General features: G+C 51.9%; 1 protein-coding gene across 4 annotated transcripts in view; it reads right to left on the bottom strand.

Moving 5' to 3' along the window:
• RPH3A (rabphilin 3A) overlaps nucleotides 1-24,058 on the bottom strand; it is a 209,433-nt gene that overhangs the window by 5,720 nt on the left and 179,655 nt on the right. For 3 of the 4 annotated variants that reach the window (XM_016149761.2, XM_016149760.2, XM_016149763.2), the window contains 14 exons: nucleotides 23,323-23,452; nucleotides 22,016-22,102; nucleotides 21,277-21,442; nucleotides 18,785-18,823; nucleotides 18,533-18,685; nucleotides 16,920-17,006; nucleotides 15,398-15,460; nucleotides 14,147-14,368; nucleotides 11,791-11,870; nucleotides 9,366-9,440; nucleotides 7,863-7,972; nucleotides 3,913-4,039; nucleotides 1,766-1,822; nucleotides 999-1,153 (listed from right to left, as the gene is read on the bottom strand). In XM_016149761.2, the coding sequence (XP_016005247.2) occupies nucleotides 999-1,153; nucleotides 1,766-1,822; nucleotides 3,913-4,039; nucleotides 7,863-7,972; nucleotides 9,366-9,440; nucleotides 11,791-11,870; nucleotides 14,147-14,368; nucleotides 15,398-15,460; nucleotides 16,920-17,006; nucleotides 18,533-18,685; nucleotides 18,785-18,823; nucleotides 21,277-21,442; nucleotides 22,016-22,102; nucleotides 23,323-23,452 (1,551 nt within the window). The remainder of the gene's footprint in view (nucleotides 1-998; nucleotides 1,154-1,765; nucleotides 1,823-3,912; nucleotides 4,040-7,862; nucleotides 7,973-9,365; nucleotides 9,441-11,790; nucleotides 11,871-14,146; nucleotides 14,369-15,397; nucleotides 15,461-16,919; nucleotides 17,007-18,532; nucleotides 18,686-18,784; nucleotides 18,824-21,276; nucleotides 21,443-22,015; nucleotides 22,103-23,322; nucleotides 23,453-24,058) is intronic. The other variant, XM_016149765.2, reaches the window with a different exon arrangement.

The raw sequence follows: 24,058 nt of genomic DNA, 5'->3' as shown, positions 1-24,058 counted from the left end.
TTCTAGCGAAAGTAGCTAAATACTTCTGTACCAGGCACAACTCTACTTGCTTTATATATGTTATCTCATTGGGCTTTATGCTCACTCTTGGAGACAATGGACGTATTGGCTTCGTCGTACCAGTGAAGGATCTGAGGCTCAGAGAGGGTGAATAACTTGCTTGCAGTCACACAGTTAGCCGCTGGCAGAGGTGGGAGCTGAATGAGCGTGTGCCCGGTGGACCTCCGGCCACAGGATGCACACGAACCAAGGCCCCGCTGCTGCGCTTGGAAATCCAGGCCATGTTTGTGCCAAGGTCACGCTCCCAGCTGATGACTGTATGTGGTGGGGACGCTATGGCTGCTTTTGGCCTAAGGACTCCCCGACAGCCTTGCTGAGCTGGTGTCTGGACGCTTCCACTCACCTTTCCCCCTGCTCCTCCCCACTCGGGGTCAGACTTGCGGGGCGGATAGCTCTGCATTTCCCCAACAGCCCCTGCCTTCGCACAGGCATCTCCCCCAATGAAACCCTCATCCCATCACGGCATCTTCTCAGAGGGTCCCGACTAGCACAGATGACCAAGGTTCCCTTATATCCCGTGAGATTCCTGGAGTGACCCCCAAAGTCTAAGGTCTTCTCTTTGAGCATTTCCAGACTGAATATGAAAAAAGCCAGGTGGCTTCTCTGGCGGTGGGGCTCTGAGCGGCTGGAGGGGCCTGTCGCTGATTCTAGGGGGCCTCAAATGGGCGTGACTTTGCCGACTACCCCTCTCCCACAAGAGGGGACAGAGCCACGAAAATTCTCACGTGGGCGAGCGACACACCAGTCTAACTGCCTGTGACTCCGGCGTCACAGTGCAGCCAGTTCTGGTCATCTGTCTCACTGTGTGACCTTGGGCAGGTTCGTTCCCTTTCTGGGCCTCGGTGTACAATGACCTTGGGGCATCTCTGTGGTCCCCCCTTTACAAGGATCTAGGATCCCCTCTGGAGCCCATTCACGATCCCAGGTCACCGACTCACAGCTTGACGAATGGATCTGAGTAGCCATTGGCGTCCATGGCGGCCAGGTGCACGCAGCGTATGATGCCCACGATGAGGCCGCCCTGCTGCGTGCTGTACATGAGGGACACCAGGATCTTGCCTCGTTCCTCTATGTCACCAATGCGCTCCACCTGCTGCAGTAAAAGAAGAGGCCATGTGGGCCCAGGAAGGGGAGGGGGCCAGGCAGTGGGTTCACTCTTAAGACACGGATTCTGGTCATAGGTTGAGCTTGACGCTGGTCACTAACTGACCTAGCTCCGACCCAGGACTGAGCCTTGAGCCTGGCCCCAGCCCAGTCCCTAACTCTGAGCTCAGACCTGCCTGACCCAACCAGTCTTCACGTAAATGTAGGCCTTGGTGTCACACACAGACCCGGGCCAAAAGCTTGGACAGGTAGCCCAAGCCCAACCTTGGCCAGGCACACAGCTCAAAGAGCCTCGCCCACGTCCCCGAGGAGGGGGAGGGGCACCGCTCCAGGACTGACGGCCACTGCCAGAGCTTCTGCCCCCGAGGCCGAGGAACTCAAGGGTGTTCGGGCTGTGGCAGGATGGGGCTTCACCCCTCTCGGGCTCCTGGTGTGAAGAACAGCCACCTGGCCTTCTGTCCTGACACCCTGGGCAAGAGCAGCTCTCAGGTGAACCAACAGGCAGGTGGTTTGGGAGAAACAGCAGGGATGGGGATGGGCGTGGGGAGAAAAGGGGGACTCCAGACCCCGACTGCAGCTGCCGAACCCACTCAGTGCTCACCTCCTCCTCATACAGGGCCATGCCTCGGGCAGACCCGGTGGTCCCCGCACGCTTCATCTGAGGGGCAAACGGAAAGAGAACATTGTCTTTGCAGCTCGTCTCTCTGCACAGGAAGCACAAGAAGCCCCTCACCCTTCCATTAGCATCCAGAGCCCCAGGGGCAGGCTCCCCAAGCCTCTGCGGCCCTCCAGCTTTCCCCCGTTCAGCTAAAATTTATCTAATGCTAACCATTTGGCAGATTATGTTAATGCACACAGCCTATGACATAGGTTGTATTACTATCCCCATTTTACAGACGGAGACTCCGAGGTCAGAGTTGTTAGGCCACTTGTCCAAGGTCACACAGCCAATAAGCAGCAGAGCACCCCACATAACGCAGGTAGGATTCGCTCTTCTCTGGTTAAAGGGGCAAAGGGGGCTTGGGGCCTGGCCACCAGGTACTTCCTCCCTCGTGGCTCCTAAGTTCCTTCTGTGGGATTCTAAGGTTCTGGGGGTACAAATGTCAAACTGATGGTTAAATACAATCTCTCTAGAGAAGAGGACGGCTGAGGTCAACAGGGGAGGAGGTGCCGCTCATGCGGTCCCTGTCCTTGGTGGGGCGCATGGCGGTGGGAGGGCACAGAGCAAAGGAAGACGACTGGCAGAGTTCTGTGGCCCCTGCAGGCCTCTGCTGTCCTGCCGGCTCCGTGCCTCTGGGGCTGGCTGCGTCCATCACAGAAAGATGGGCAGGCCCAGGAGCTGATGACCCAGGCGGAGGCCTGGCCACTGTCCCGACCAGCTGGACTCACTGAGTGAGGGAAGGAAGAGGAAGCCTAAGGAAACAGCTGTTATCAGGGAGAAACCTAGAGGAAACGTTCCGCTCCTCGGGTTGTCTTCAGTGGTTTATCCGGAGCCTGGCATTTGGGGTGCATTCTTCCTTGCAGTTCTCCTTGTGTCTCATTCTTTCACCTGTGCTATACAAATACGGTGTGGCACACGGATACTCCCTCCTCGGGCTGGCCATCTGGTGGGAGGATGCTGCAGGATTCCCCCTCCCGCCCGCCATGGCTTCCCCGTGGGGAGCTGGCCCACTGCCCACAGGGAGCGGGCGTGCCGGTGGCTGCAGGAGAGCTGGGCTCTGGCCGGCACCCGGGAGGACAGCCACTGACTCACGGTGTGACCTTGGCAACTCGCTTCCCTCTCTGGGCCCAAGTGGTCCATATGCAAAAAAAAAAAAAAAAAAAGAGCAGGCCGGGATATTTCTAAATATATAGATTGCTGGGTCCTAGCCGACCTCACTAAGTCAGAGTCTCCAGGAAGATTCCCAAAATCTTAGTCTGTAAAGCTCTGGTTTTGAAATCTCCAGTTGATTCTGAGGGGTAGCCCAACTAGAGAACCTCGATTTAGTTCTTGCTCTTTCTCAAGAGGCAAGTATCACACCTAACAATAACTGTTCTAATGCTTTATAAGTACTCTCACGTGAGCCCTCAGAAGACCCTAGGAGACTCGTACTCTATAGTCCCATTTTACAGATGGGAAAACAAGGCCCAGAGAGGTTAAGTTCTTTGGCCCAGGTTATACAAGTGGCAGAGCTCGGATTCGAACCCAGGGACTCTGGCTCCAGAGCTGGTATTCTTAAACACTGTGCCATCCTGCTCATGCATAACTTTATGACCGGCAGGTGAGTAAGGCAATGCCATTCCTATAATAACAACAGTTAAGAATTTATGAATGCTTATTATATCCTCGGTTCCGTTTTGATTATGTCTCTCGTAAACCATCCCACGAGGCAGGTACTGTTATAATGCCCATTTACAGACAAGAAAAACTGAGGCTCAAGATAGCTCAGCCCCTTGGCCAAGGCCAGGGAGCAGGCGAATGGCAGAACTGGGCTTTGAACCCGGGCAGCCCACACTGCCACACCACACTGCCGCTCCCCGTTCTACCAAAGCGGACGCTGTCACTCAGAGAAGTGATGCCAACACAGGGCTGGTAAAAGGCACGGCCAGGCTGTGACCCCGATGCTCTGACCCCAAATGTTCGCCCTCCTCTCAACAGCTGCCCCAGCCCCTCTATTGTCCAGCACCCTGCAGATCTGTTAGCCCCAGAGGAAGGCAGCACCCCGCAAACTTTTCTCCCTCATCAAACCCTTGGGAAAAGGCACTCACCGGGATCACCCGCTCTAGACAGATATTGAAGTTCTTCCTCTGGTTCGGTTTCAGTTTCTTGAGTGAGAATCTGGTCTCACCGATAAACTCGTTATGGCCAAATTTGTCTTCATCACAGACAGAGATCCTAGGACCCACAGAAGAGGTGGGGAGAGAAGAAAGCACATATACCAGCTCCTACTATGTGCCAAGAGCTGCCTGCGATGGATGCTGGCAAGCAATGTGCATAAGAACATTTCGATTCCCTATTTATTGAGCACTGGGCCAGGTACCTTTTTTTTCTTCTTTATGGCAGTATAACCTATGAGCAGAATGTGCATGAATCTTTAATGGCTTGTTGAATTTTTTCACATGCACACACCCATGTACCACCACCCAGATCCAGATATAGAACATTCCAGCTTCCAGAACACCTTCGGGATCCCTTCTAGTCACTACTTCCTTCAAAGGCAAGTGCTATCTTTGACTTCCGGCCCCATGGATTCTTTGTCCCATTTTGAACCCTTATGTACATGGAGTCAGATGGCTTCTCTTGCTCAATATTTTATCTGCGAGATTCATCTGTAGCGTATGGTTACTTGTCCTTTTTACTGCTGTATAACATTCCATTGTGTAAATATGCCATAATAAGTTTGCTGCTGATGGGCACTTGGTTTTGAGCTAGAATGAATAAAGCTGCAATGGAACATCCATGTTCATGTCTCTTCGTATGCACATGTATGTGCAGTTAACCCTCGAACAGCATGGGTTAGGGATGCTGGCCCACCGCAGAGTTGAAAAATCCACGGCTAACAACATTAACAACAGCCTGCTGTTGACTGGAAGCCTTACTACTAACGTAAACAGTCGATGAACACGTTTGGTATGTTTTATGTATTATATACGGGACTCTTACAATAAAGTAAGCTAGAGAAAAAAATGCTATTAAGAAAATTATGAGGAAGAGAAAACACATTGACAGTATTTATTGAAAACAGTCCACATATAAGTGGACCCACAGTGTTCTAACACGGGATGTTCAAGGGTCAAGTGTACTTCTGTTGAATGTCTCCCTAGGAGTGAAATTGTTGAGTCATGGGCTTCACGTAAGATTAGCTTCAGTGGAAACCTCTAAACATGGAGTATTTCCACCGAGCATCCTCCCCCCAGCAGTAATGCAGCTTCTGGTTGTTCTCCACTGTCTCCAATTTTTGTTTCATCAGTCTTTGACTTTAGCATTTCCGAATGGGGCACAGTATCTCGCTGTACTTTTAATTTATGCTTCCTTGATTGTGAATGAAGTTGAGCCCCCTTTTCGTATGCTTCACGGCCATCTGACTTCTCATTTAATTTTGTCTCCCACCAGACATCCAAGTTTCCCACTGTAGAGAGGAGACTGGGGCCCAGAGAGGTCGAATCATTTTTCCCTACTAAGTGACAGAATGGGGACCTGAGTTCGGCTCTCTCTGAACCCTAAGACACTATATTGCCTTCTGTTATCTACTCTGCAAAGCATTGATTTGAACAGAGGCACAGAAAAGGTGAGTGAGTCAGGAGAAAAATCCCTCAGGAGGCCAAAAGGACCAGTCGAGGTAACTGGTAATTCATCCTGACATATACTAAGGCGCAGAAAGGACTTGTCCCCTCAAAGCTTGGGGGGCAGTATGGAGGACCGGCAGGGTCTAATGGCACCTCATTCCTTGGCCATCAGCATTTGTAGAACAATGTTCGAAGTTCTGAAGGGCCGAGCCTCACTGTGACTAGAGCAAGAAGTGGCCTCAGCTGATGGGGTACAATCAACACCATCCATCTGCAGGGCAGTGTGTGGCCGAAGACTTAAAAATAATCACCATTTCTGACCCAGTAATGTCACTTCTAGGAATTTATCTCAGATATAAGAAGTGCCAGAAATATTTAACTACAAAGACGTTTATCACAGTATTATTTATAACTGTGGAAAAGCAGAAATAACAAACATGTTCTATAATGGGGACGACTTAAGAAAATGATAGAATAAATGTAACAGTATACATGGAAAATAATGTTGGAATTAGTCCTCGGGGAAACGCGAAACCACTACTTAACCGCCAGAAACCAAAAATAAACAAGTGACGAGGAGAACATGCAGGAATCGGAACTCTCACACGTTGCTGGTAGGAGTGTAAATTGGTACAATCTCTACGGAAAACTGGAAGTTTTTATTAAGGCTGAACATACATGCCCACTATGACTCAGCCCTTGTACTCCTAGGTATATATGCAAGAGAAATGCATGCACCTGTGCACCAAGAAACAGCTATGGAAATGCTCCTAACAGCCCTAGTAGCCCCCAACTGAAAACCAATCAAATGCCCATTAATAGAATGGATGAACACCATTGTGACAGATTCACACAATGGAATGCTAAATAGCGATGAAAATGAATGATCTATAACTACGCACAACAACGTGGATGAATATCACGAATATAATATTAAGTGAAAGAAGACAGACGCGAAAGAGTCGTGTTTTATGATTTCTATAACATACAGAACCGGACTAAATTAATTTGTCCCGTTAGAAGTCAGGACAGTGGGTGCCCTGGTGTGGGGGCGTTGCTTACTGGAGAGAGCGCAGTAGGGGGTCTTCTGTGGTATGGGACCGTTTTGTTCTCTGATCCCAGTGCGTGCACTTTTGTAAGATTCATCAATCTGTACACTTCCGTGTGTGTGTGTGCACTTTTCTAAATGTATGCGACGCTGCGGTAAAAACGTTTGCTTAAAGTAATATTGTAGCTGGTGGGAATATGGTTGGAACAGCCGATTTTGAAAACAGTTTGTCTAACTTGTAAAATTAAAAAAAAAAAACCCACATATCCCACGTTCCAGCAAATCTCCCTCCTTGGTTTCTAGCCTCAGGAGACACACACGTGAACACGAGGAAGCAAGAAGGATGCTCGTTACAACTTTGTAATAGGGAAAAGCTGGCAACAAGCTAAATATCCGTCCACGGGGAACTGGCTGGAGAGCTGGAGAGAAGCTGATAAACATTTATGGAAATTTTTAAAGGATGCCAAACAATACCACATAGCGTTTACAGATATGTAATTATGTAGCTGCAGTACAAGGCATGCTTGGGGATGATACCCATAAAATTCAGGTGGTGTTTAGCCTTGGGGAGGATGAGACAAAGATGGGGGATGGAGTATACAACAGGAGCTTCAACTTGCACCTGTAGCGCTTTATTTCTTAAGAAAAAAAAAAAAAGAGCTGAAGCACATATAGCCAAATATTAAGATTTTTTTAAAAAGACTGAGTACCGGGTTCATGAATTTTTAAAATTATATTCCATACTTTTCTATATATTTATACTATTTAATAATGAAATATTTTTAAAAATCTGCGATCAATCCATTCTGTGGAATACTCTGAAGCAGTTAAAAATGAGGTAGATCAAAACGTCTTCTCATGGCTAGGACTCCAAGATATGTTAAGAGAAAAGGCAAGTTAGAGATATATACAGCACGATACTCTCTGTATCCAAATACACACACACTCAGGGAAGGAAGCTGCAGACCCAGGCTGCGGGAGGGGGCTGACATTTAAAAGGGGCTTTGCCTTCTCTATAATTTGTTACAAGAAGAACATTATTCATGTGTTACTTATATAATTAAAAACGCAATTCAAGACAACATTGTAGAAGATTATAAAATGGCATCAACGTATTGTTAAGTGAGATAGGCTAATAGGATGGTCCATTTTTACACACTCAATTTTATACGAAACTTGCGCACACAGACACACATACAATCCAGATGTCCAGACACAAGATGTTAATCAGCATTTTCAGACATTTCTACCAGAAATATATACTGTTTTTGTAGATGTAAAAAAGAAAACACTACGCAGAGATGTTTTAAAGAGTAGTCCTGGGGCTGGGGATGGCCCGACCTGCCTAGCTACCATGGCCTCTGCGGCCCCGCCCCGCAGGTACCTGAGGGTCTTCCTCTGCATGTCCTCGTCTGTGATGCCATGGTAGACGAGCGTCTCGTTCCAGATGGGGTTCCGGGTGTTCCGCAGGGTTTTTGTCCGGAGCTTGTTGGACTAGAGCCCAGAGAGACAGGCAGAGAGACAGTTGCCTCAGTGGGGAGCCAGCCCTGCGGCCCTGTCCCTTGGGCTGATTTGGGGTAGGGGTGACTTAGGGGACACTCCCCTCCCCTCTGGAGTGTCCAGGGACTCAGTTGCATATCTCGGGGAGTGGCAGGGGTGTGGTCCTCTAGGGTGATGGCTACAGGCCACCACCAACGCTGGACAGTGGACCACCCCTCCCTCTAAGCATTGGGCTCTCTCCTTGAACATTCCATTAAGATTAAAGAGTAGAGACATCTTCCTCTGAGGAAAAAAAAAATTATTTATAGGTCAGAGAGGCGGAAATGAGAGCCACCCTCTCCCAGGCAGTGAAGAAACACTTTGTGGGGATGTTGGGACAGTTCCTACTATTTTCCCAAATAGCGTCCTCCGTGCTTGAAATTTCCTAGAGGGGACAAAGTTTTCATTTTACTCTAAGAGGTCACCAGAAGAGGTGGCCTGGTGACAGGTCTAATTCACACTAACATGTAAATGACTCACTGAATTCTTTGGCAAAGCAAGTTTGGATTTAGGAGCGAGCAAAGGAGAGAGTCTCAAGGAGAAAGCAAACTTCACTGGGGAGTTAGGAGCGGCCAACCACTGTTCGGTTTGGCCACGGCCAGGCGAGGGACTGTTTCTCCTTAATCCAAACAAAGAGGGGGTGGGTGGTGGTGTGTGTCTGTGTCTCCTGTTTGTCTCATGGGGCGTTTGACACTTGCAGAGATTTTTAACAGGCATTTTCCCACGATCGCGGAACCAAGTGCGCTGTCACCTTTGTATTGAGGACATCCATGTCGAATTAACTAAACGAAGCAAAACCCCACACCCGAGAAGGCACACTTTCCAGCCGTGTGCCCTGAGGGGGTCAGTCTAAAGCGAGGAGAACTAACCCCACTTTCCCTCCGCAGAGCAAAAGAGCGACCAGCAGCTGAGCCGGGAGGGGAGAGGAGTGGGGGTGGGAACATTATCGCAAGTGCTTAGCCCTGAGATCTGGAGAGTCATTCATTTCTACTGCGTGAGGAAGAGCGTTTGGTTGAGGCTTAAAATGGGAGGGGGTGGGGGACCGCGGCCAGCACCGCGGAGCCACTGGAGGTGCTCGAGCAGGTGAAGGGCATTTTGGGGGCATCTGCTTCTCTCCTGGCCTTTGGCAGCTCCGGATCCCAGGTTTCTGGGTTGGAGAAAGGGGCGGAGCCCTGCCCCTTGAAGGACAATGACCTCTGGGTGCCCCTCATCCCTCGCAAGGCCTTTGCCAGTCAGGGAGGAGAGGGGCTGGGGGCAGACAGGGCTACTTAGGCCCTGAGCTGGGAGCCCTGGGTGCCCGCCAGGGCCTGTGTGCCTGGCTTGCAGAGAGGGCCAGGCCATATGGTACCTTGCTGGCTCCCGGCAGGAGGTGCAGCTTAACGTAGGGATCGGCCAAGCCATTGGAGTCCATGGGCTTCAGGCCCTGTAAGAGAAAAGGCAACGGTGTGGGCACCATGGGGGGCTGGGCGCTCAGCTGTCGCGGGCATCGGGCACGGCCTCCAGCATCTGTCCCCACCATCGGTCTACCCGGCGCACTTCCTCTTCCAAAGAGAGAAAAGGAAAATGGAGCATCACGGAAAGAGCTGTGGACCCAGGCGGACGGGGTTTCAAACCTGGTCACGCCATGGCCTGGCTGTGCGGCCCTAGGCAGGTTTCTTCACCCCTCACCCGTCAGATGGGACGGGAACAGCGCCTGCTTCGTGGTGAGACTTACACACACTTTCACCTGTAAAGTGCCTGGCGCGTGGTAAGTGCTCGTCCAGGCTGGGTCTTTACTCTTTGGGTGGGAGAAGACGTCCCAGGACAGGAAGGGTGGGCAGGATGGAGGCCTGATTCTGACCCCGGCCCCTGCACTCCCTTCTCAACCTCGGCTTTTCCGACCATGCGACAGTCTCCGCCTGGCACGGGGCTCGAATGAGACGCTGTGGGGAAGGGAGTTTGTCTGGGGTAGGAATTAAGTTGGGCTTCTTACGATGCCCAGCTCTAAAATTCCAGGGGCTCCGTCACACTCTGTCCTTCCCCCGACATCCGGGCTGGCACGGGGGTCCCACTCTGGGCTCCCACTGTCCCCTCGCACAGCACTAATCCCAAATCCCATGGATTGTGTCCCATGATCTCCTTAGACCTCGGTTTCCTCATCTGTTCAATGGGGCTGATCGCAGCCCCTGCTTCACGGGGTTCTTGGAGGATTAAATGCAATCTCGCCTGTGAAGGCTGAGCTCTGGGCCCGGCACGAACTGAGGAGAGGATGCCACGAAACGGGGTGCAAAGGGGAAAGCTGGTGAGGAAGAGCGCAGGCTTTTGAGCTGGACCATACTGGTTCAAATCCCAGCTCCTCCACTTCCTGGCTGTGCGATCTGGGCAAGCCACTTAATCGCTCTGTGCCTCAGTTTCCCTATCTGTCAAATGGGGATGATGATAGAACCTTCCTCATAAGTTGCTGTGAAGATTAAATGGTACAAAATAACCCACAGGAAGCTCTCGGGGGTGTATAAAAACTCCTGCCTCGAGGGGGCTGGAATGGTGTGGCTTTCCCTCGTTTCTGGAGGTGGAAGAGAAGACTGAGGGAGTGGATGGTTAAGGGCCTGGAGCTGCAGACTGTTAACGTCTGGACTCATCCAGCTCTGTCCCTGACCAGCTGTGTGACCTCAGGCTTTAACTTTCCGAGCCTCGGTTTCCCCACCTGTACAATGGGGCTAATGATGACTCCTACCACAGAGGTTCGTACGAGGATGAAACGAGGTAACGCGTGCCCTGACCTCACTGTGTTATTTGGAAGACGGGGCTGAACACGTCTAAGTGCCCGGCACCGTGACTGACGCACAACGGTCGCTCAGTAAATGCTCGCCGAAGAAGAGACCTGGGTGTACTGATCTAAGAATCGCGTCAGGCATTCCGTACCTCATTTATCACCCAAACTGGGACATTTTATGAGTGAGGAGCGAGGTCTTCGTTACTACAGCAGGGCGACAGGCATAGCTGGGAACCGTCCTGGGCAGCTGGGAACACGCAGCCACCTTACGCTTAATACACAGAGTCGGAGTCATCCCTACGGGAGAGGCTCTGTTTTCAGCCCCAGGTTACAAATGGGCGCACTGAGGCCCAGAGAGGTTAAGTGGCTTCCCCCGAATCACACAGCCAGGAGGCTGCGGAATTGGTATTTGAACCCTCGCTCGTTCTATATGCACCAGACCTGGGGTGGGAGAAAATCGTAGTAAGTTACTTTCTGGGATGCGCCCTGATGTCACCCAGCTTTCCTCGGGGTCTAGAGTGAAGTCGGTTCAGTACCCCGGAGCCTGCAGCGTTGGGGAAGCCCTTCCATCCTGGTTCGCCTCCCCCGCCCCCTCCAGAGCCTGCGTTAGTGCCCTTGTGTGTGCCGACTCAGGCTGCTGCTCAGGTTGACAGCCCTGTCCGCCGAAGGAGCCGCTCTGCGGCCATGTCAGCTGTCACATCGGGCTGTCACTGCCTCCCACGTGGCACTTCCGTGATCCCTTCCAGAGAGGCTGTGGCTGAGCCAGCAGATCTCGGCTGTGCCCTTGAAGCCAGCTCCTGGGCAGTGGCTGCAGTTAAGCGAAACCGCTCTGGGGCCCCCGGAGGAGGTTCTCCCCCGAAGATACTGGCTGTGGCTAATTCCTGCCTTTTTCTCATCACCGTCACTGTCACAGTTAGACAAGGCAATGACGGGAGACAGCTCTGGTAACCCATGCCTTCCCCGAGTCCCATAGGAATGCCCGGACAGCCTGAGCGGTCTCCAGCTTGGCCCCCTCACCCACCTTGGCCTTTATGATGGTGCAGTTCAGGGAGCTGTTATCCTGGTCGTAGAGAAGGCTGAACTCCAGGGCACCCAGGGTGGCTGGAGTGGAAAGAGGCAGGAACCAAGAGAACGGTCAGTCAGTCATTCGACAAACATTTCCCGAGCGCTGACTGTGTGCCCCATCTGGGCTAGGCGCTGAGCCTCCAGAGGACAGGAAGACTCGGTCCCTGCTCTGGACACCCCATCCTGCTAGACTCTCCGCACAGCCGTGGTCAGTTAATAAGTTGCAACTTCCCGTCCTGCTAGCCTGGGAACCCCGGGAGGGCAAGGGCTGTGCCCGTCTTGTCCACGGCTGTGTCTCTACTGGACACGGTGCAGGGCACACGGTCGGTGCCCACTCACTCGCTGAAGGAGTGCAGGAGCCTTAGCATTTGCCGTTGCCTCTGCCTGGAATGCTCTCCCTCTAGATCCGTGTATGGCCGGGGCCTTCTCACTATCCACATCTCGGCCTGAATGCCACCTCCTTACAGAAGCCCTCCTTGATCACTCCATCTCAAGCAGCCACGTTCAGTCTTCCGCCCTGTTTCACTTCCTTCACGGTTCTCTATCTCTGTTGCAAGTGGACTCATTAGTATATTTCTTGCTGCTAGGGCATTAGTTCCATCAGATCAGCCCTCTTGTCTGTCTTTTTTTTTTGTCATGGTAGCCCTAGTACGTAGAACAGCTGGGGGCAGCTAGTAGGTGCTCAATAAATACTTGTCAAATATAGAGAGGAGTGAGCGAGGTGTATAGAGTTCATAATGCAGAGACGTGCTTGTTACCAGCCCCTGGGGATAGCTCCTAACGGCGACGGACACCGGCTGGGAGGGACCGTCTGAGCCTAACGGAGACGGACACGGGCCGGGAGGGACCGTCTGAGCCTAACGGAGACGGACACGGGCCGGGAGGGACCGTCTGTGCTCGGCAGTCCAGTGAGGGGCCACGGGAGGCAGACCGGAAAGCAGTGGGCGCTGCTCCAGGTGAGGACCAGGACACAGAAAGGCAGACAGGTGGGACGGACAAGGCGTCTTTCCACAACAGAAACAGCCCATGGCTGGCAAAGTGGGGGTGGACCACCGGACTCCTGCTCCCCGAGACTGCGGACCTATGACCCCTGGGAGAGCCTGGGGGCGGCGGGAAAAGCCGACACTCCACCCAGGTCTGGCCCGTGACTGTGACTGCGAGCCCCGCCCCCGGGCTGCGGGCGTGACCCCGGGCAAGGCCCCCACCTCCGGGGCCTCCTCCGTCTCCCTGCCCGTGAACAGAAGCAGCGACAGCAGCTGCTCCCAGGCCCCCCCCACCCGAAGGATCGCACGGGCGCATGCGCGTGGCGCACGCAGAGAAGCACCTGGCGCGGAAGGCGAGCTCGCCGAACGTCGTGGGCCTATCACCTGTGACGTGCGCGTCACATGGCAGCAACTCCTCGCGTGTGCTTAGCACGTTATATGACAACGGCTTCCCGTCTTACGAAGCACCTTCCCAGAAGACGCCTCAGTTTACCCTCCCCTCAGCCCTGCGTGGGAGGCTGTACTCACTTCCCGTTTTACATTGAAAAGTGACCCGGAGCCGTGCCACTGATTGTGGTCCTTGGTCCACTTCATCTGAGCGGGTCCAGCCTCTCCACATGACGGGGATGTCCCCTCCCACCCCCCGAGTCCTGCTCCACGTATCACGTCCAGACACCTGTCCACCCATGCCCCCCTCCAGCTCACGAGAGCCACCCAGCTCTCCCCTGCTGCTCCAGCCTCACCGGGAGGAGTGCCACTGAAGCGTGTGTGTGCGTGTGCGTGTGCGTGTGTGTCTGTCCCTAGGACTCGGGGTCTGAGTGGCAGAGGCACAGAGCAGACACTTTATAAATCGCTGAGTGGATGGGTGGGTGCGAGACAGAACATCCAGAAATTTAAAAATCACGGTTAAAAGTTACTTTTAGAAGACATGAAAGTGTTTGGGAAACTAGGAAAATGCACATTTGCAGCTAGAAGGAGAATTGCTGGGTCACGTGATAATTCTGACTCGTTCAGGAACTGCAAAACTGGACAACAGAAACGTAGTTGCCTTGTACTCTTTAAGGTGACGTAAATGGTAACTTGGATGTTACCTGTATTTTACTATAATAAAAGATACGGACAGATAGTACCTATTCTTTGGAAAGCAGATGTCATTTTGTGAATTCAGAACACGAATGCGTGTTTGTATGACTCGGTCAGTGCGTTTGTTATGCTTGGCATGCTGGGGGCGGGGAGGGGTGTACGGGGCTATCCCTGGAGTCATCCTGCTTCTCTGGGGCGGCCCTGCAGGGACTTTCCCCAGACGCCCCTCTGTTAAGTGCCACCTACTTGCTTCATCCGAATCGTAGCTGTTGGCTTCCTCCTCGTCCTCCTCGGGGGGTGGAGGCTGGCGGGCGGGGGCCGCAGCAGGCTGGGGGGCAGCAGCAGACACTTGGGAATAGGGGCCTGGTGGGTGGGCTGCTCGGTCCTCCCTGGTTCCGACTCCCCCCATTCTCTCCTCCCGGGGTGGGGCAGGGGCCCCTACATAGCCGGAGTCGCTGGGAGTCGCCTCTGTGGGGGAGACGGAGAGAGGACCGGAGAGAGGCAGCTGAGTCCCTGTGTCGAAACCACAGCAGCGACAGCTGCTGCAGCCCTACTATGAGTGATGAGCACCTACTGTGCACCAGGCTCGCCCGCAGCCCTGCTGCACAGAATCGACCCCTCCCGTTCACGGGGAGCCGCATCGTGCCCTTCGCTGGTTCTCGGAATGCCACTTTTGTCACCCAGGGAAGCTTGCAAAAATGCAGGTTCCTGAGCTCCCCCCAGAATCAGTGGGCCGTGCAGTGGGGCCTTGGAATCTGTTTCGTGACAAGCCCCATGAGCTGATTCAGATGCAGGAGGAACAGACCTCACAGGGGGACTAATCAGTGGTGGGGCCCTGGAGCCCAGGTTCCAATCGCTGCTGTGTGACCTACGACAAGTCACTTCGTGTCTCTGAGCCTCGGTTTCCTCATCTGTAAAACGGGAATTATAATCGCTGATGGCGTTCTAAACGATAGTAGCTATTATTTTAAAAATTATATAATGTATGTGTGCAATACTTAAAACCGTGCTGGCGCATTAGAAAACAAGGAATAAGTTGTTGCTATGGTGGTTGATGGTGATGAGGACGATGCTTATGTATCATCTGTAAGTATCACTGTCACTTAGTATGGTCTGGATACATTCCCGGACACGTGTTCAGGTTTTACGTGTATTAATTTGTGTGATCCCCCCAACCACTCCGTGGGGTAGGTCCTGGTACTCTTCCCATTTTAGAGATAAGGAAACTGAGGCTCGGGGAACTTAACTGACTTGCCCTGGGAAGCAAAGGGGCGGGGAGCTGAATCTGAGCAGAGTGCGCTTTTAATCACTATGCGCTGTGCTTTCTCATCGATCTGATAATCTTAGTACTGACTCTCTAGAGCTCTGGAATTAGCGGGGCCTTAGAGCTCATTGGAGAGGTCTCAGGACGCAGACTGGACCAAGGTCTGGACCAAACCCCTACAGGGAGATGGAACGAGGTGGCCACTTGGGCAGGCACAGGAAGCAAGCACTTGCCTGGTCTCTGGTCTGGAAAGCGTCCTGCTGGCCCAGGACTGGGTCTGCTGCCCCCTGGGGGCCCTGAGTAGGGGAAAGAAAGAAAGAGGGATGGAGCAGAGGGATGGGTGCCCTCCCTTCACCACCCTCACTTCTGAGGTGTGGACGCAGGCCTGAAGGCAGCAGGTGGCAGGCAGAGGTATTCGAGCTGCAGCCACAGTCCCCCGGGGGGAATCTGGGGTCAGGAAGGTCTAGGTTCAAGTCCCAGCGCTTCCTTCCTGAGCCTCCGCGTCCTCCTCTGTGAATGGAGTGAGACTTGCTAGCGAGGTGGTGGGTGACTTTAGGCTTTGCGTCCACCGCTGCTATGCTGCTATGGGGCCGTTACTCGTCCAGTGCAGGGGAGAGCCACGGGGACAGAGCATGAAGAGACATGCAGTGGCAAAAGCGAGAAAGTCATTCCGGGGTCTGTTGCCTTTCGACACTGACTCCGGCATGGAGAAAGCCTCGTTTGGGTGCAGCTTTGCCCACCTCTCTAACCTTTGTGAATTCTTAATGGTTACCCTCTGCAATGGGCTGAACCGTGTTCCTCAAAAGCTACGCCAGTCCTAACCCTGAGGACCCGTGAAGTGTGACCTCACGCGGAAGAAGGGTCTTTGCAGATGGTCAAATTAAAACGAGATCGCCAGGGTGGGCCCTGATCCAATCCTTATAAAAAGGAGCAATTTGGACGCAGAGGGAGAGACGTGCCCGGAAGGAAGACGGTGTGAAGACGCCATATGCACACCAAGGAACGCTCCGGGCCACCGGAAACTGAAGGAGAGGAATGAAAACCTCTTCCTCCCAGCTTCCCGAGGGAACCAACCCTGCCGACGCCTGATTTCAGACTTTTAGCCCCCAGAACTGTGAAACAACAAATTTCTGCTGTTTTAAGCCACCCGGGCTGGGGTTCTTTCACGCTCCCCTTGCATTAGGGAATTCTGGTCCTCCATTCATGCCACCGCAGTTCTTTTAAAACAACAAAATGTGAGCTGCGCCGATGAGGCGTTATTCGTTTTGTCTTTCACGAGCCACATTCGTTTGGACTGCCCCATGCTACCAGCGACTTCCCTCTCTCTTTCTTCCTGAATCCTTTTGGGAACACTACCGGACGTCCTTAACATTCCCTTGACAGGGGCTGTGATGTGGAGTTCTCTCTGTTCTGTGTGTGAAGTGAGTCGAGCTGAAGACAGATATGCAGGGAACGAGAGAGCGGGCGGTGAGTGCCCGTGGCAGGAATCATGGCAGCGGAGTGGCAGCGCCTAGGGTGGGACAGGCTGAGGAATGAGGGGCTGTCGCGTCCTGCATTTAGGCGGATAAGATGCTCCCGGCGGCCCGGCCCGGCTTCCCAGCCCCAAGGATTTGCACGTTCTAAGGGTCTCAGACGAGCTCGGCATTTGGTGGTGACTGCGGCTTTGCAGAAGGCCAGGGGCTCTGGCAGCAGGAATGAGAGGAACTGGGGTCACTGCTGAGTGACAGCTTGGGTGGGCGGGTGGGCAGCAGGTACCTGGCTGCCCAGGCTGAGGAGGCGCCGGGCTCTGCGTTGAGGTGGGGGCAGGTCTGGCAGCCTGGACCGAGTTGGCTCGTCTCAAACCTGCAGGAGAAAGGAACGGAAACAGCTCGTCACGTGATATACATGCACACACACGCGTGCACGCACACAGTGGATGCGGGAGGCAGCTGGGACCAGTCGGTCGGCACGAGGCAATGCCTTCTGGATTCGAATGCGGTCCCCCAACACTCTCGGCTCCTTCAGACCCTCTTCTCCTCCCTCAGTGAGTTAGTTCTCTCTTTCCAAGGCTCGGACCCTCTGGGCAGGTGACGGCAGCGGCAGGGCTGTCGAAGAGCACAAGTTCTGTGACGTGTGACCTTGTACAAATGACCCCTCCTCTCTGGGCCTTGGTCTCCTCGTCTGTTAAATGGGGGTAACGGCATCCACCTCACGGCACGTGGTGGAGATACAGTGATATAATACACCCAAAGAGCTCGGAACAGTGCCTGGCCTGTGGGAAACACTCCGCATATGGGAGATGTCGGGATTATTTCATTAGTATTGAAAGAATCGGGTCTCTATTTTCACGTGGACCTGGCTTTTCATCCAAGTGTTCTCTTTCACAAGCTGTGTGACTTTGGGCTGCTCGCTCACCCTCTCCGAACCTCAGATGCCTCACGGAGGCAGCAACTCTACCTACTTGAAAAAAATGAGTTAACATTTATTGACTCTTTACCATGTGCCGGGGGCTTTACATATAAGCACTTATTTGACCTCTACACCTCACGAGGTGGGTGCTGTGTTATCTTCATTTTATAAATGGGGAAACCGAGGCACAGAGAGGTACCAGAGCTCATCCAACGTTTCTTGGCTGGCGTGTGGCAGAGCCGGGGTTTGACTCGGGCATTTGGTCTCTGGAGTCTGCTGGAGACTATTAGGTGCTAAGCCATGAACCCACAATCAAGAAAAAGAAGGTCAGAGGTCAACGTGGGCCTGATATTCAGCCCATCCAACCTCAACCCAGTCTCATGACCTCGCTACGAAAGAAATGAAGCTGTTCCGAGTTTGCACACAAGGGGTACGAAACGCGGATCTCCCCAGCCAGGCAGGCGTTTCTTGCAAAGTCCGGGAATTGAGGGCTCCCGCTGGTGGGCACCCTTGCCGAAAAAATCCCCCATGAGTGAGGACAGAGGTGCTAGGCACGCGCTGAAACGAGAGCACCTGCGGGTGGCAGCCCGGCCCTGCTGACCCAGCCCACTGCCACCTTCAGCACAGGCCACCTGCCGAGGGCAGAAAGAACTTGGACAGACCTGTGAGAGAGAAGCATCCTTATTTCTAAACGCAAAGAGCCAAGAGGCATTTGCCCCAGAGCTTTTTGGGGGAGGAGGAGAAAAAAATCACGTTTTTCTTAAATAGGGCACAAGAGCAAAAAAAGGGATATGACCGAAATTTTGGATGTCTGGAGTCAGAACTGTTTCTGAAGCTTGTCTTCTACCATAGGCCAGACCCAGCGTCTGGAACCAAGCACGGCACGCAGTAGGTGTTCGATAAGTACTGAAGGAGCAGATGAATACAAACACTGTCCTCCTCAGCCAGGCAGCCTGCCTGGATCTGCCCATCTCTCTCACCTGCTGGGCTCCGGCTGGAGTCGCCAGCAGTGGCGCCGTGGCCCTGGGCCCAGCTCTCTGAGTCCCGGCCGGACGAGCTCATTCGTGCCTCGGAGGCCCTGCGCACGGGAGGCCCGTAGCTCCCTCGCCCGGAAGCGGAGGCCAGGTCAGGGCCTGGATGGAAAAGCACGAATCGAATGGAGAAAGGTCAGTGGGGGAATGGGGCGAAAGGACTCCCGTCCCTAAGGAGAAGACGGATTTGGCAGAACCCACCTGGCTTCTGACCTGGGCCCCTCTTGTCTTCAGTGTCACCTGGAGAGAGAGAGAGAAAAATGAGGGGGAGTACGTGTTTTATGGTGTCTGGAGAACCATTACCTAAGGAGCTCGCAAAGGGGCCCATCCGCCACTCCCAGGAACTTTTTTTTTTTTGATCGAAAGTCTCCCCTCCCAGCCTCCCCTTTGACGTACCTCGTTGCCAATTTTATACTGTTTCCTTTGCGTGCACAGACACACGTGAGCAAACACAGGCTTAAAAAAAGACCCGGCTGGGAGCACTGCTTACACACTCTTCTAGATGTGCCCTGTTCACCCTGATCATCCCCAGGGCTCACCAAGCATGATCCAGCCTCGAGTTCTTTGCGCACGCAACATTCCCGAAGATTCTATGGGCCCGATCGCTTTGGTCAGGCGTCTCCCCAAAGATCATCCCCAGACGGCCCTTCTCCAGCTGCTTTCTCCGAAACAGAGCCTCCTGTCGCCATCCATCCTCTTTACCTGCTTCACTTTTCTTCCTGGCCTTTGTCACTACCTGACGTTGATGTATTCACGCTGGCGGTCTGTGAGCATGCATCTCCCACTAGAATTTTAGCTGCACGAAGGCAGGAATTTTGGTCTGTTCTGTATACCTCTCTATCCCTAGGGCACAGAACTGAGCCTGGAACTCTTGTGGTGTTCGGTACTACTTATTTAAAAGGATTCTAGAAGTGCTTATCACAACGTGATTGCAGATCTATAAGGGACATCGACATCATTCCATTTTAAAAGGTGTTTAATGTGGCATGGTATGGATACATCGTAATCCATTCAACAATTCCCCTATTAACAAAGATTTAGGTTTTTCCAATGTTTTTGCTGCCATAAATAATGATGCCATAAACATACTTACACATATATCTTTTTACATGGTTTTTTTTTTTACTGCCATTAGATAAATTCTTAGAGAGGGATTGCTGGATCGAATGGTATATACACTTCGAATTGAATAAACCCTGCCATGTTATTTTCCGAAGGGCTGAGAGTGACTTACAGTCCTGCCAACAATTTACAGAGTATCTGCGTTGTCACACATTTACCGGCACTGGACGTCATCGCCAATAACTTTGGAGGTGTCACTGTGCAATGCCGGTGATGTCACTCCTTTCAAGTGAGGGGAATGGGTCTTTCATCCACCATATTTTCAGATTCATCTGCTCTGTCCAGAGTTTGTCTGATAAGCTAATTCATATCATTTATGTATTTATGTATGTATGTGTGTCTCGCATAGGTGGTTAACATTATATGTTATTAGCCAACATTTACCAAGTGCTCTACTCTGCAAAGCACTTTCCATGTAGCATCTCGTTTAATCCTCAAAATAACCTGGTGGTCTGTTAAGCCCATTTTTATAGATGAGGAAAGAGTCTCGGTGGGGTTAGGCCCCTTGACCAAGCTCACATGGCTAGTAAATGGCGGCGCTGGAATTCAAATTCACGTTCTCTTGGCCTCAGCTGGCCAAGACCTTGACAGTTATGCTACTCAGTCTTCTTCACCAGGAAGAAGGATGCTCTGGTGGTAGAAGCTCGGGGCTCTTCAAGGATGCATTGTGTGTACTGATGGTTTGGCAACTGTCTGCAAAGAGTAGAAATTGCTCTTGCCTTGCTAGGAGGAAAGTATTCATCGATACCTTTTTGGATGCCAGGCACTGTACTAGGTATCTTGAAAAGTTATCTTGTGGGGACATAGTTGGGCACTTTAAATTTTTGAGACCTTCAACTATAGCCTCCTTTCCAGAAGCACAGCCTGCATTCAACGCCAGAACTGTCGATCACATCAGATTTTATCACTTCATGTTAAATTGAGATTATTGCAAGGGCTTTATCTAGTCTGTCCTAGTGGCCTAATTCAATCGAAATTGAAATGCATTTTTATTGTGGTTGCTTTTTTACTTTTTACCGTTTTGCCTCTCCCTTTTAATAAGCATTTTAATAATTAATGATAATACTTGGATGATAATAATATTCATAGTAGTGGTAATGTTCTTTTACTAATTTCCTTTCTACTCATCTTTTACTTTTAATTAGTCCAATTTCAGATTTACTGATGGTTGATAGAAGAAATATCAGGGGTCAGGAAGGCCTTATCAGCAAGCCCCAAGTCCCCCCAAGCCCCAGTCTATATTTCAGTTGTGAGAGTCTCTTTTGGCTCTTAATTTTAATTTCCACCTCTGTTGTACCTCTAAAGACTCCATCAAAGATGACAACAAAGACTTGGAAGTCTGGCATTGTCGAAGGGTTCTTTCTGCTACCTTCTTAATAAGGGTTCACGGTGAGCTGTGAAGAGGAGGACATGGGAGTCCTAGAACCAAGCCCAGAGGCTGGCTGTCCACCAACTAGGCAGAAACAGATGTGATGTCAAGACACTCTCCAGGTAGACCAGTTAGCTAAGCGCTGTCCTTGGTCCTGAAAGGAGAAGTGGTTTTGCCTGTTTGTTGTTTGTCTTGGTCCTACCTCGAGTTGGAGCCCGGGCAGTGTGCTTGGGCTCAGGGGTGGGCTGCTCAGGGGCAGCGGGCTCACTGACAGGCGGCTGGGGCTTGGTCTTCTTTATGGGCATAGGCTGTGGGAGGACCTGCTTGGGGAAGCCCTTGAAGAACCATGCTCCGGAACGTTTCCACACCTGGGGGAGGAGAGGGGGAGGGTAAGGACATGGCAGCCAAGCGTATCGGTCCTGCCTCCACGTGTGCCAGTCTTGAACTCTGCTTCCTTTCCTTGGCACTCTGACACAATAACCAGCACCCTTTTCTTACCGGCTGCAGGCTGTCACAATTTCTATTTGATTTATACAATACCCCTGGATGCTCAATAGAGGGGGCCTGAACGGACCTACTTTCTTGATGGAGAAAGCTGGAAATCAGAAAGGCTATAAATTGGTATAAGGTCGCATAGCCAGAGAGTGAAAGGTCAAAGCCTGGACACCCAGTCTCTCACGTCTTAAATGTGATGTGCTCCCAACTACCAGGAAAGGTCACAGAACTAGGGGGAGAACAGAAATTCATTCAAACACTTAGGGACTGTTCCACCTGCGCTCACATCTGAGCCGGTTCCTTTTATACCAACCCCTTAAAACACGTACCTGACCAGGTTCCCCAGCCCCCAACTGCCACCCTGTTTCCCTGATTCTAAGAGAGGAAAGGACAATTGGCTAAAAAAGGAGGGCACTCTAGAAGCCGGGCGGTACCAGTCTGCTCACCTCCCTCTGCTCGATGCAGATTTTGCAAAGCCACACGGGATGTGGGCGGTTGTTGGAGGTCTCCACCCCACACTTGGTGCAGACATTCTGGGGACAGAACATAGTTCAGTGCACACTCAGACACACTAGGCTTGGAGCTGCTAGTGATGGGGGGAAGAGCCAGGGAAGCGTGGCAATGGGGCTCCATTCTCTCTTGGGGGATGTCAAAACCTAGAACTCGCCTTTCCACGACCAAGGCCAGTTAGAATGAGGTTCCAATCTGAGTCTTAACTTCCAATAACAAGCACTAGATGAGAGAATTCTCCAAGAGTCCCTGTGGGCTCTGAGTTTTGGGCATCCATGCAGGGGAGATCATCGACATGAGTTTTTAAGAGGAAAGGCCAGATATCTATCTTGTTTATTAATTTATTTCTTCTTTCTTCCCAAACAATTTTGAGGCAACCTAGGGTTTGACCACACATTCAACTCCTTGAAGAGAAGGAAATTATCTGAGTGAGCTATAATTGTGTGATGGGACATTATACTTTTGGCTGTTTCCTGGCAATAAAAAAAAATTAGTAAAAACTAATAAATCACCAAATTCTCACTATTGGTTGACTGCAGCAGACAAGCTTTGGGGAATAGATCAACTTTCCTCAATAGTCCATTTAAATGCTAAGTGAGATCTCAAGCAGGAGATGTCAAGTGACATTGTGATGTCTCAAGCTGGGTTGTTTCCTTGAATTCTTTTCCTGGGAATCGGGCAGACCCAAGGTCAGCTCTATCTCTGTCCTGGATTGTTGAGTGCCGACAGCTGAGGAGAGGGTACAGAGTGGAGGATAAAGAGGAGACTCCCCCTCAAGAATGAAGGCTCTCGAAGCACAGTGGCTCTAACTTGGCTGGAGGTGGCTTTCTAAGTCACCTGTGCTGTAACCGAGAGTAAGAGAGTGCCGGGTTAGCCTTCCACGGACACGCATATGTAGACACGTGCCCATTAGGCTCTTCAGCATGACATGTAACTTGCTAAGCCAAAACCGGGATACCTGTAAGATCAACCACAGCTTGTGTCCAATGTCAAGCTCCCAAGTTCATCCTGGATAGAGCTGAGCTCTGAAGAGTCACAGTGACTTCCATGGGAGGAACCAGGATTGGGATTACCTTGAGATATTGCTGGGCACGATAGCATCCCAGAAGGAATCACACTCTGGCAACTACCCTTAAGGATCCCAGCTCCATCCCCAAGACCCAGGGCTCCCCGAGGGTTGAGCCCAGGCTAGCCCCCCTGCATGTAATGAGCAAGGATGCAGGGAAGAGGAGGGCGATGGTACCTTCTTACAGTCCTCACACACTACGCAGGCTGAGCCCAGGATCCCCAACTGTTCTCCACACAGGATGCAGCGATTCACCCCGTCCCCGGCCACGTTCTTCCTCATGTTCTCCAGACGGTCCACCAGGCGCCTAGAAGCAGAGACATGGGACATTTTAGGGCCAGGGACCACCTGCATCTCCCACCGTATCAGGCTGAGGGTCTGAACCTTATTTGGGTCATGAAATCTTAAGGATCTGATGATGACTGTTGGACCCTCCCTAAGAAACAGGCGCATGCACGTGAAATCTGATGCACTTGAAGAACATCACAGACCCCTTCCCATATCCCCCGAAGCACATCCGTTCTACTGACTTTGGACCGAAAACGTTATCTAGGCCTTTGTATCTCGCGTGGCCTCTTCGGGGAGGCTGCCTTCTGAGCTCCAGATCTGTTTACTAACGGCCAGCACAGCATGCTCACTTGGATGTCTTCGCGGGCATCTTAGACCCGTGCTTTCGACTGAAGCCGTCATCTTGGCCGTTCTCCATCCCCCTCCCAACACGTATTTTCTCATTCTCAGGAAGTGGCCCCACCATCTGCTGGCTTGCTCAAACCAGAATCCTGGGGCATGTTTGTGTGTGTGTGTGTGGGGGGTCTTCCTTGACCCTCTCTTGATAGTCAATGACTTCACCAAGTTCTGTCGCATCTATCTCCCCAATATTTCTGGAACCCACCTATTTCTCTCCATCTGCACC

The sequence above is a fragment of the Rousettus aegyptiacus genome, unplaced genomic scaffold, assembly GCF_014176215.1.
Source record: "Rousettus aegyptiacus isolate mRouAeg1 unplaced genomic scaffold, mRouAeg1.p scaffold_m13_p_5, whole genome shotgun sequence".
Lineage (NCBI taxonomy): Eukaryota > Metazoa > Chordata > Mammalia > Chiroptera > Pteropodidae > Rousettus > Rousettus aegyptiacus.
This window is presented reverse-complemented; position numbering and strand designations above follow the sequence as displayed.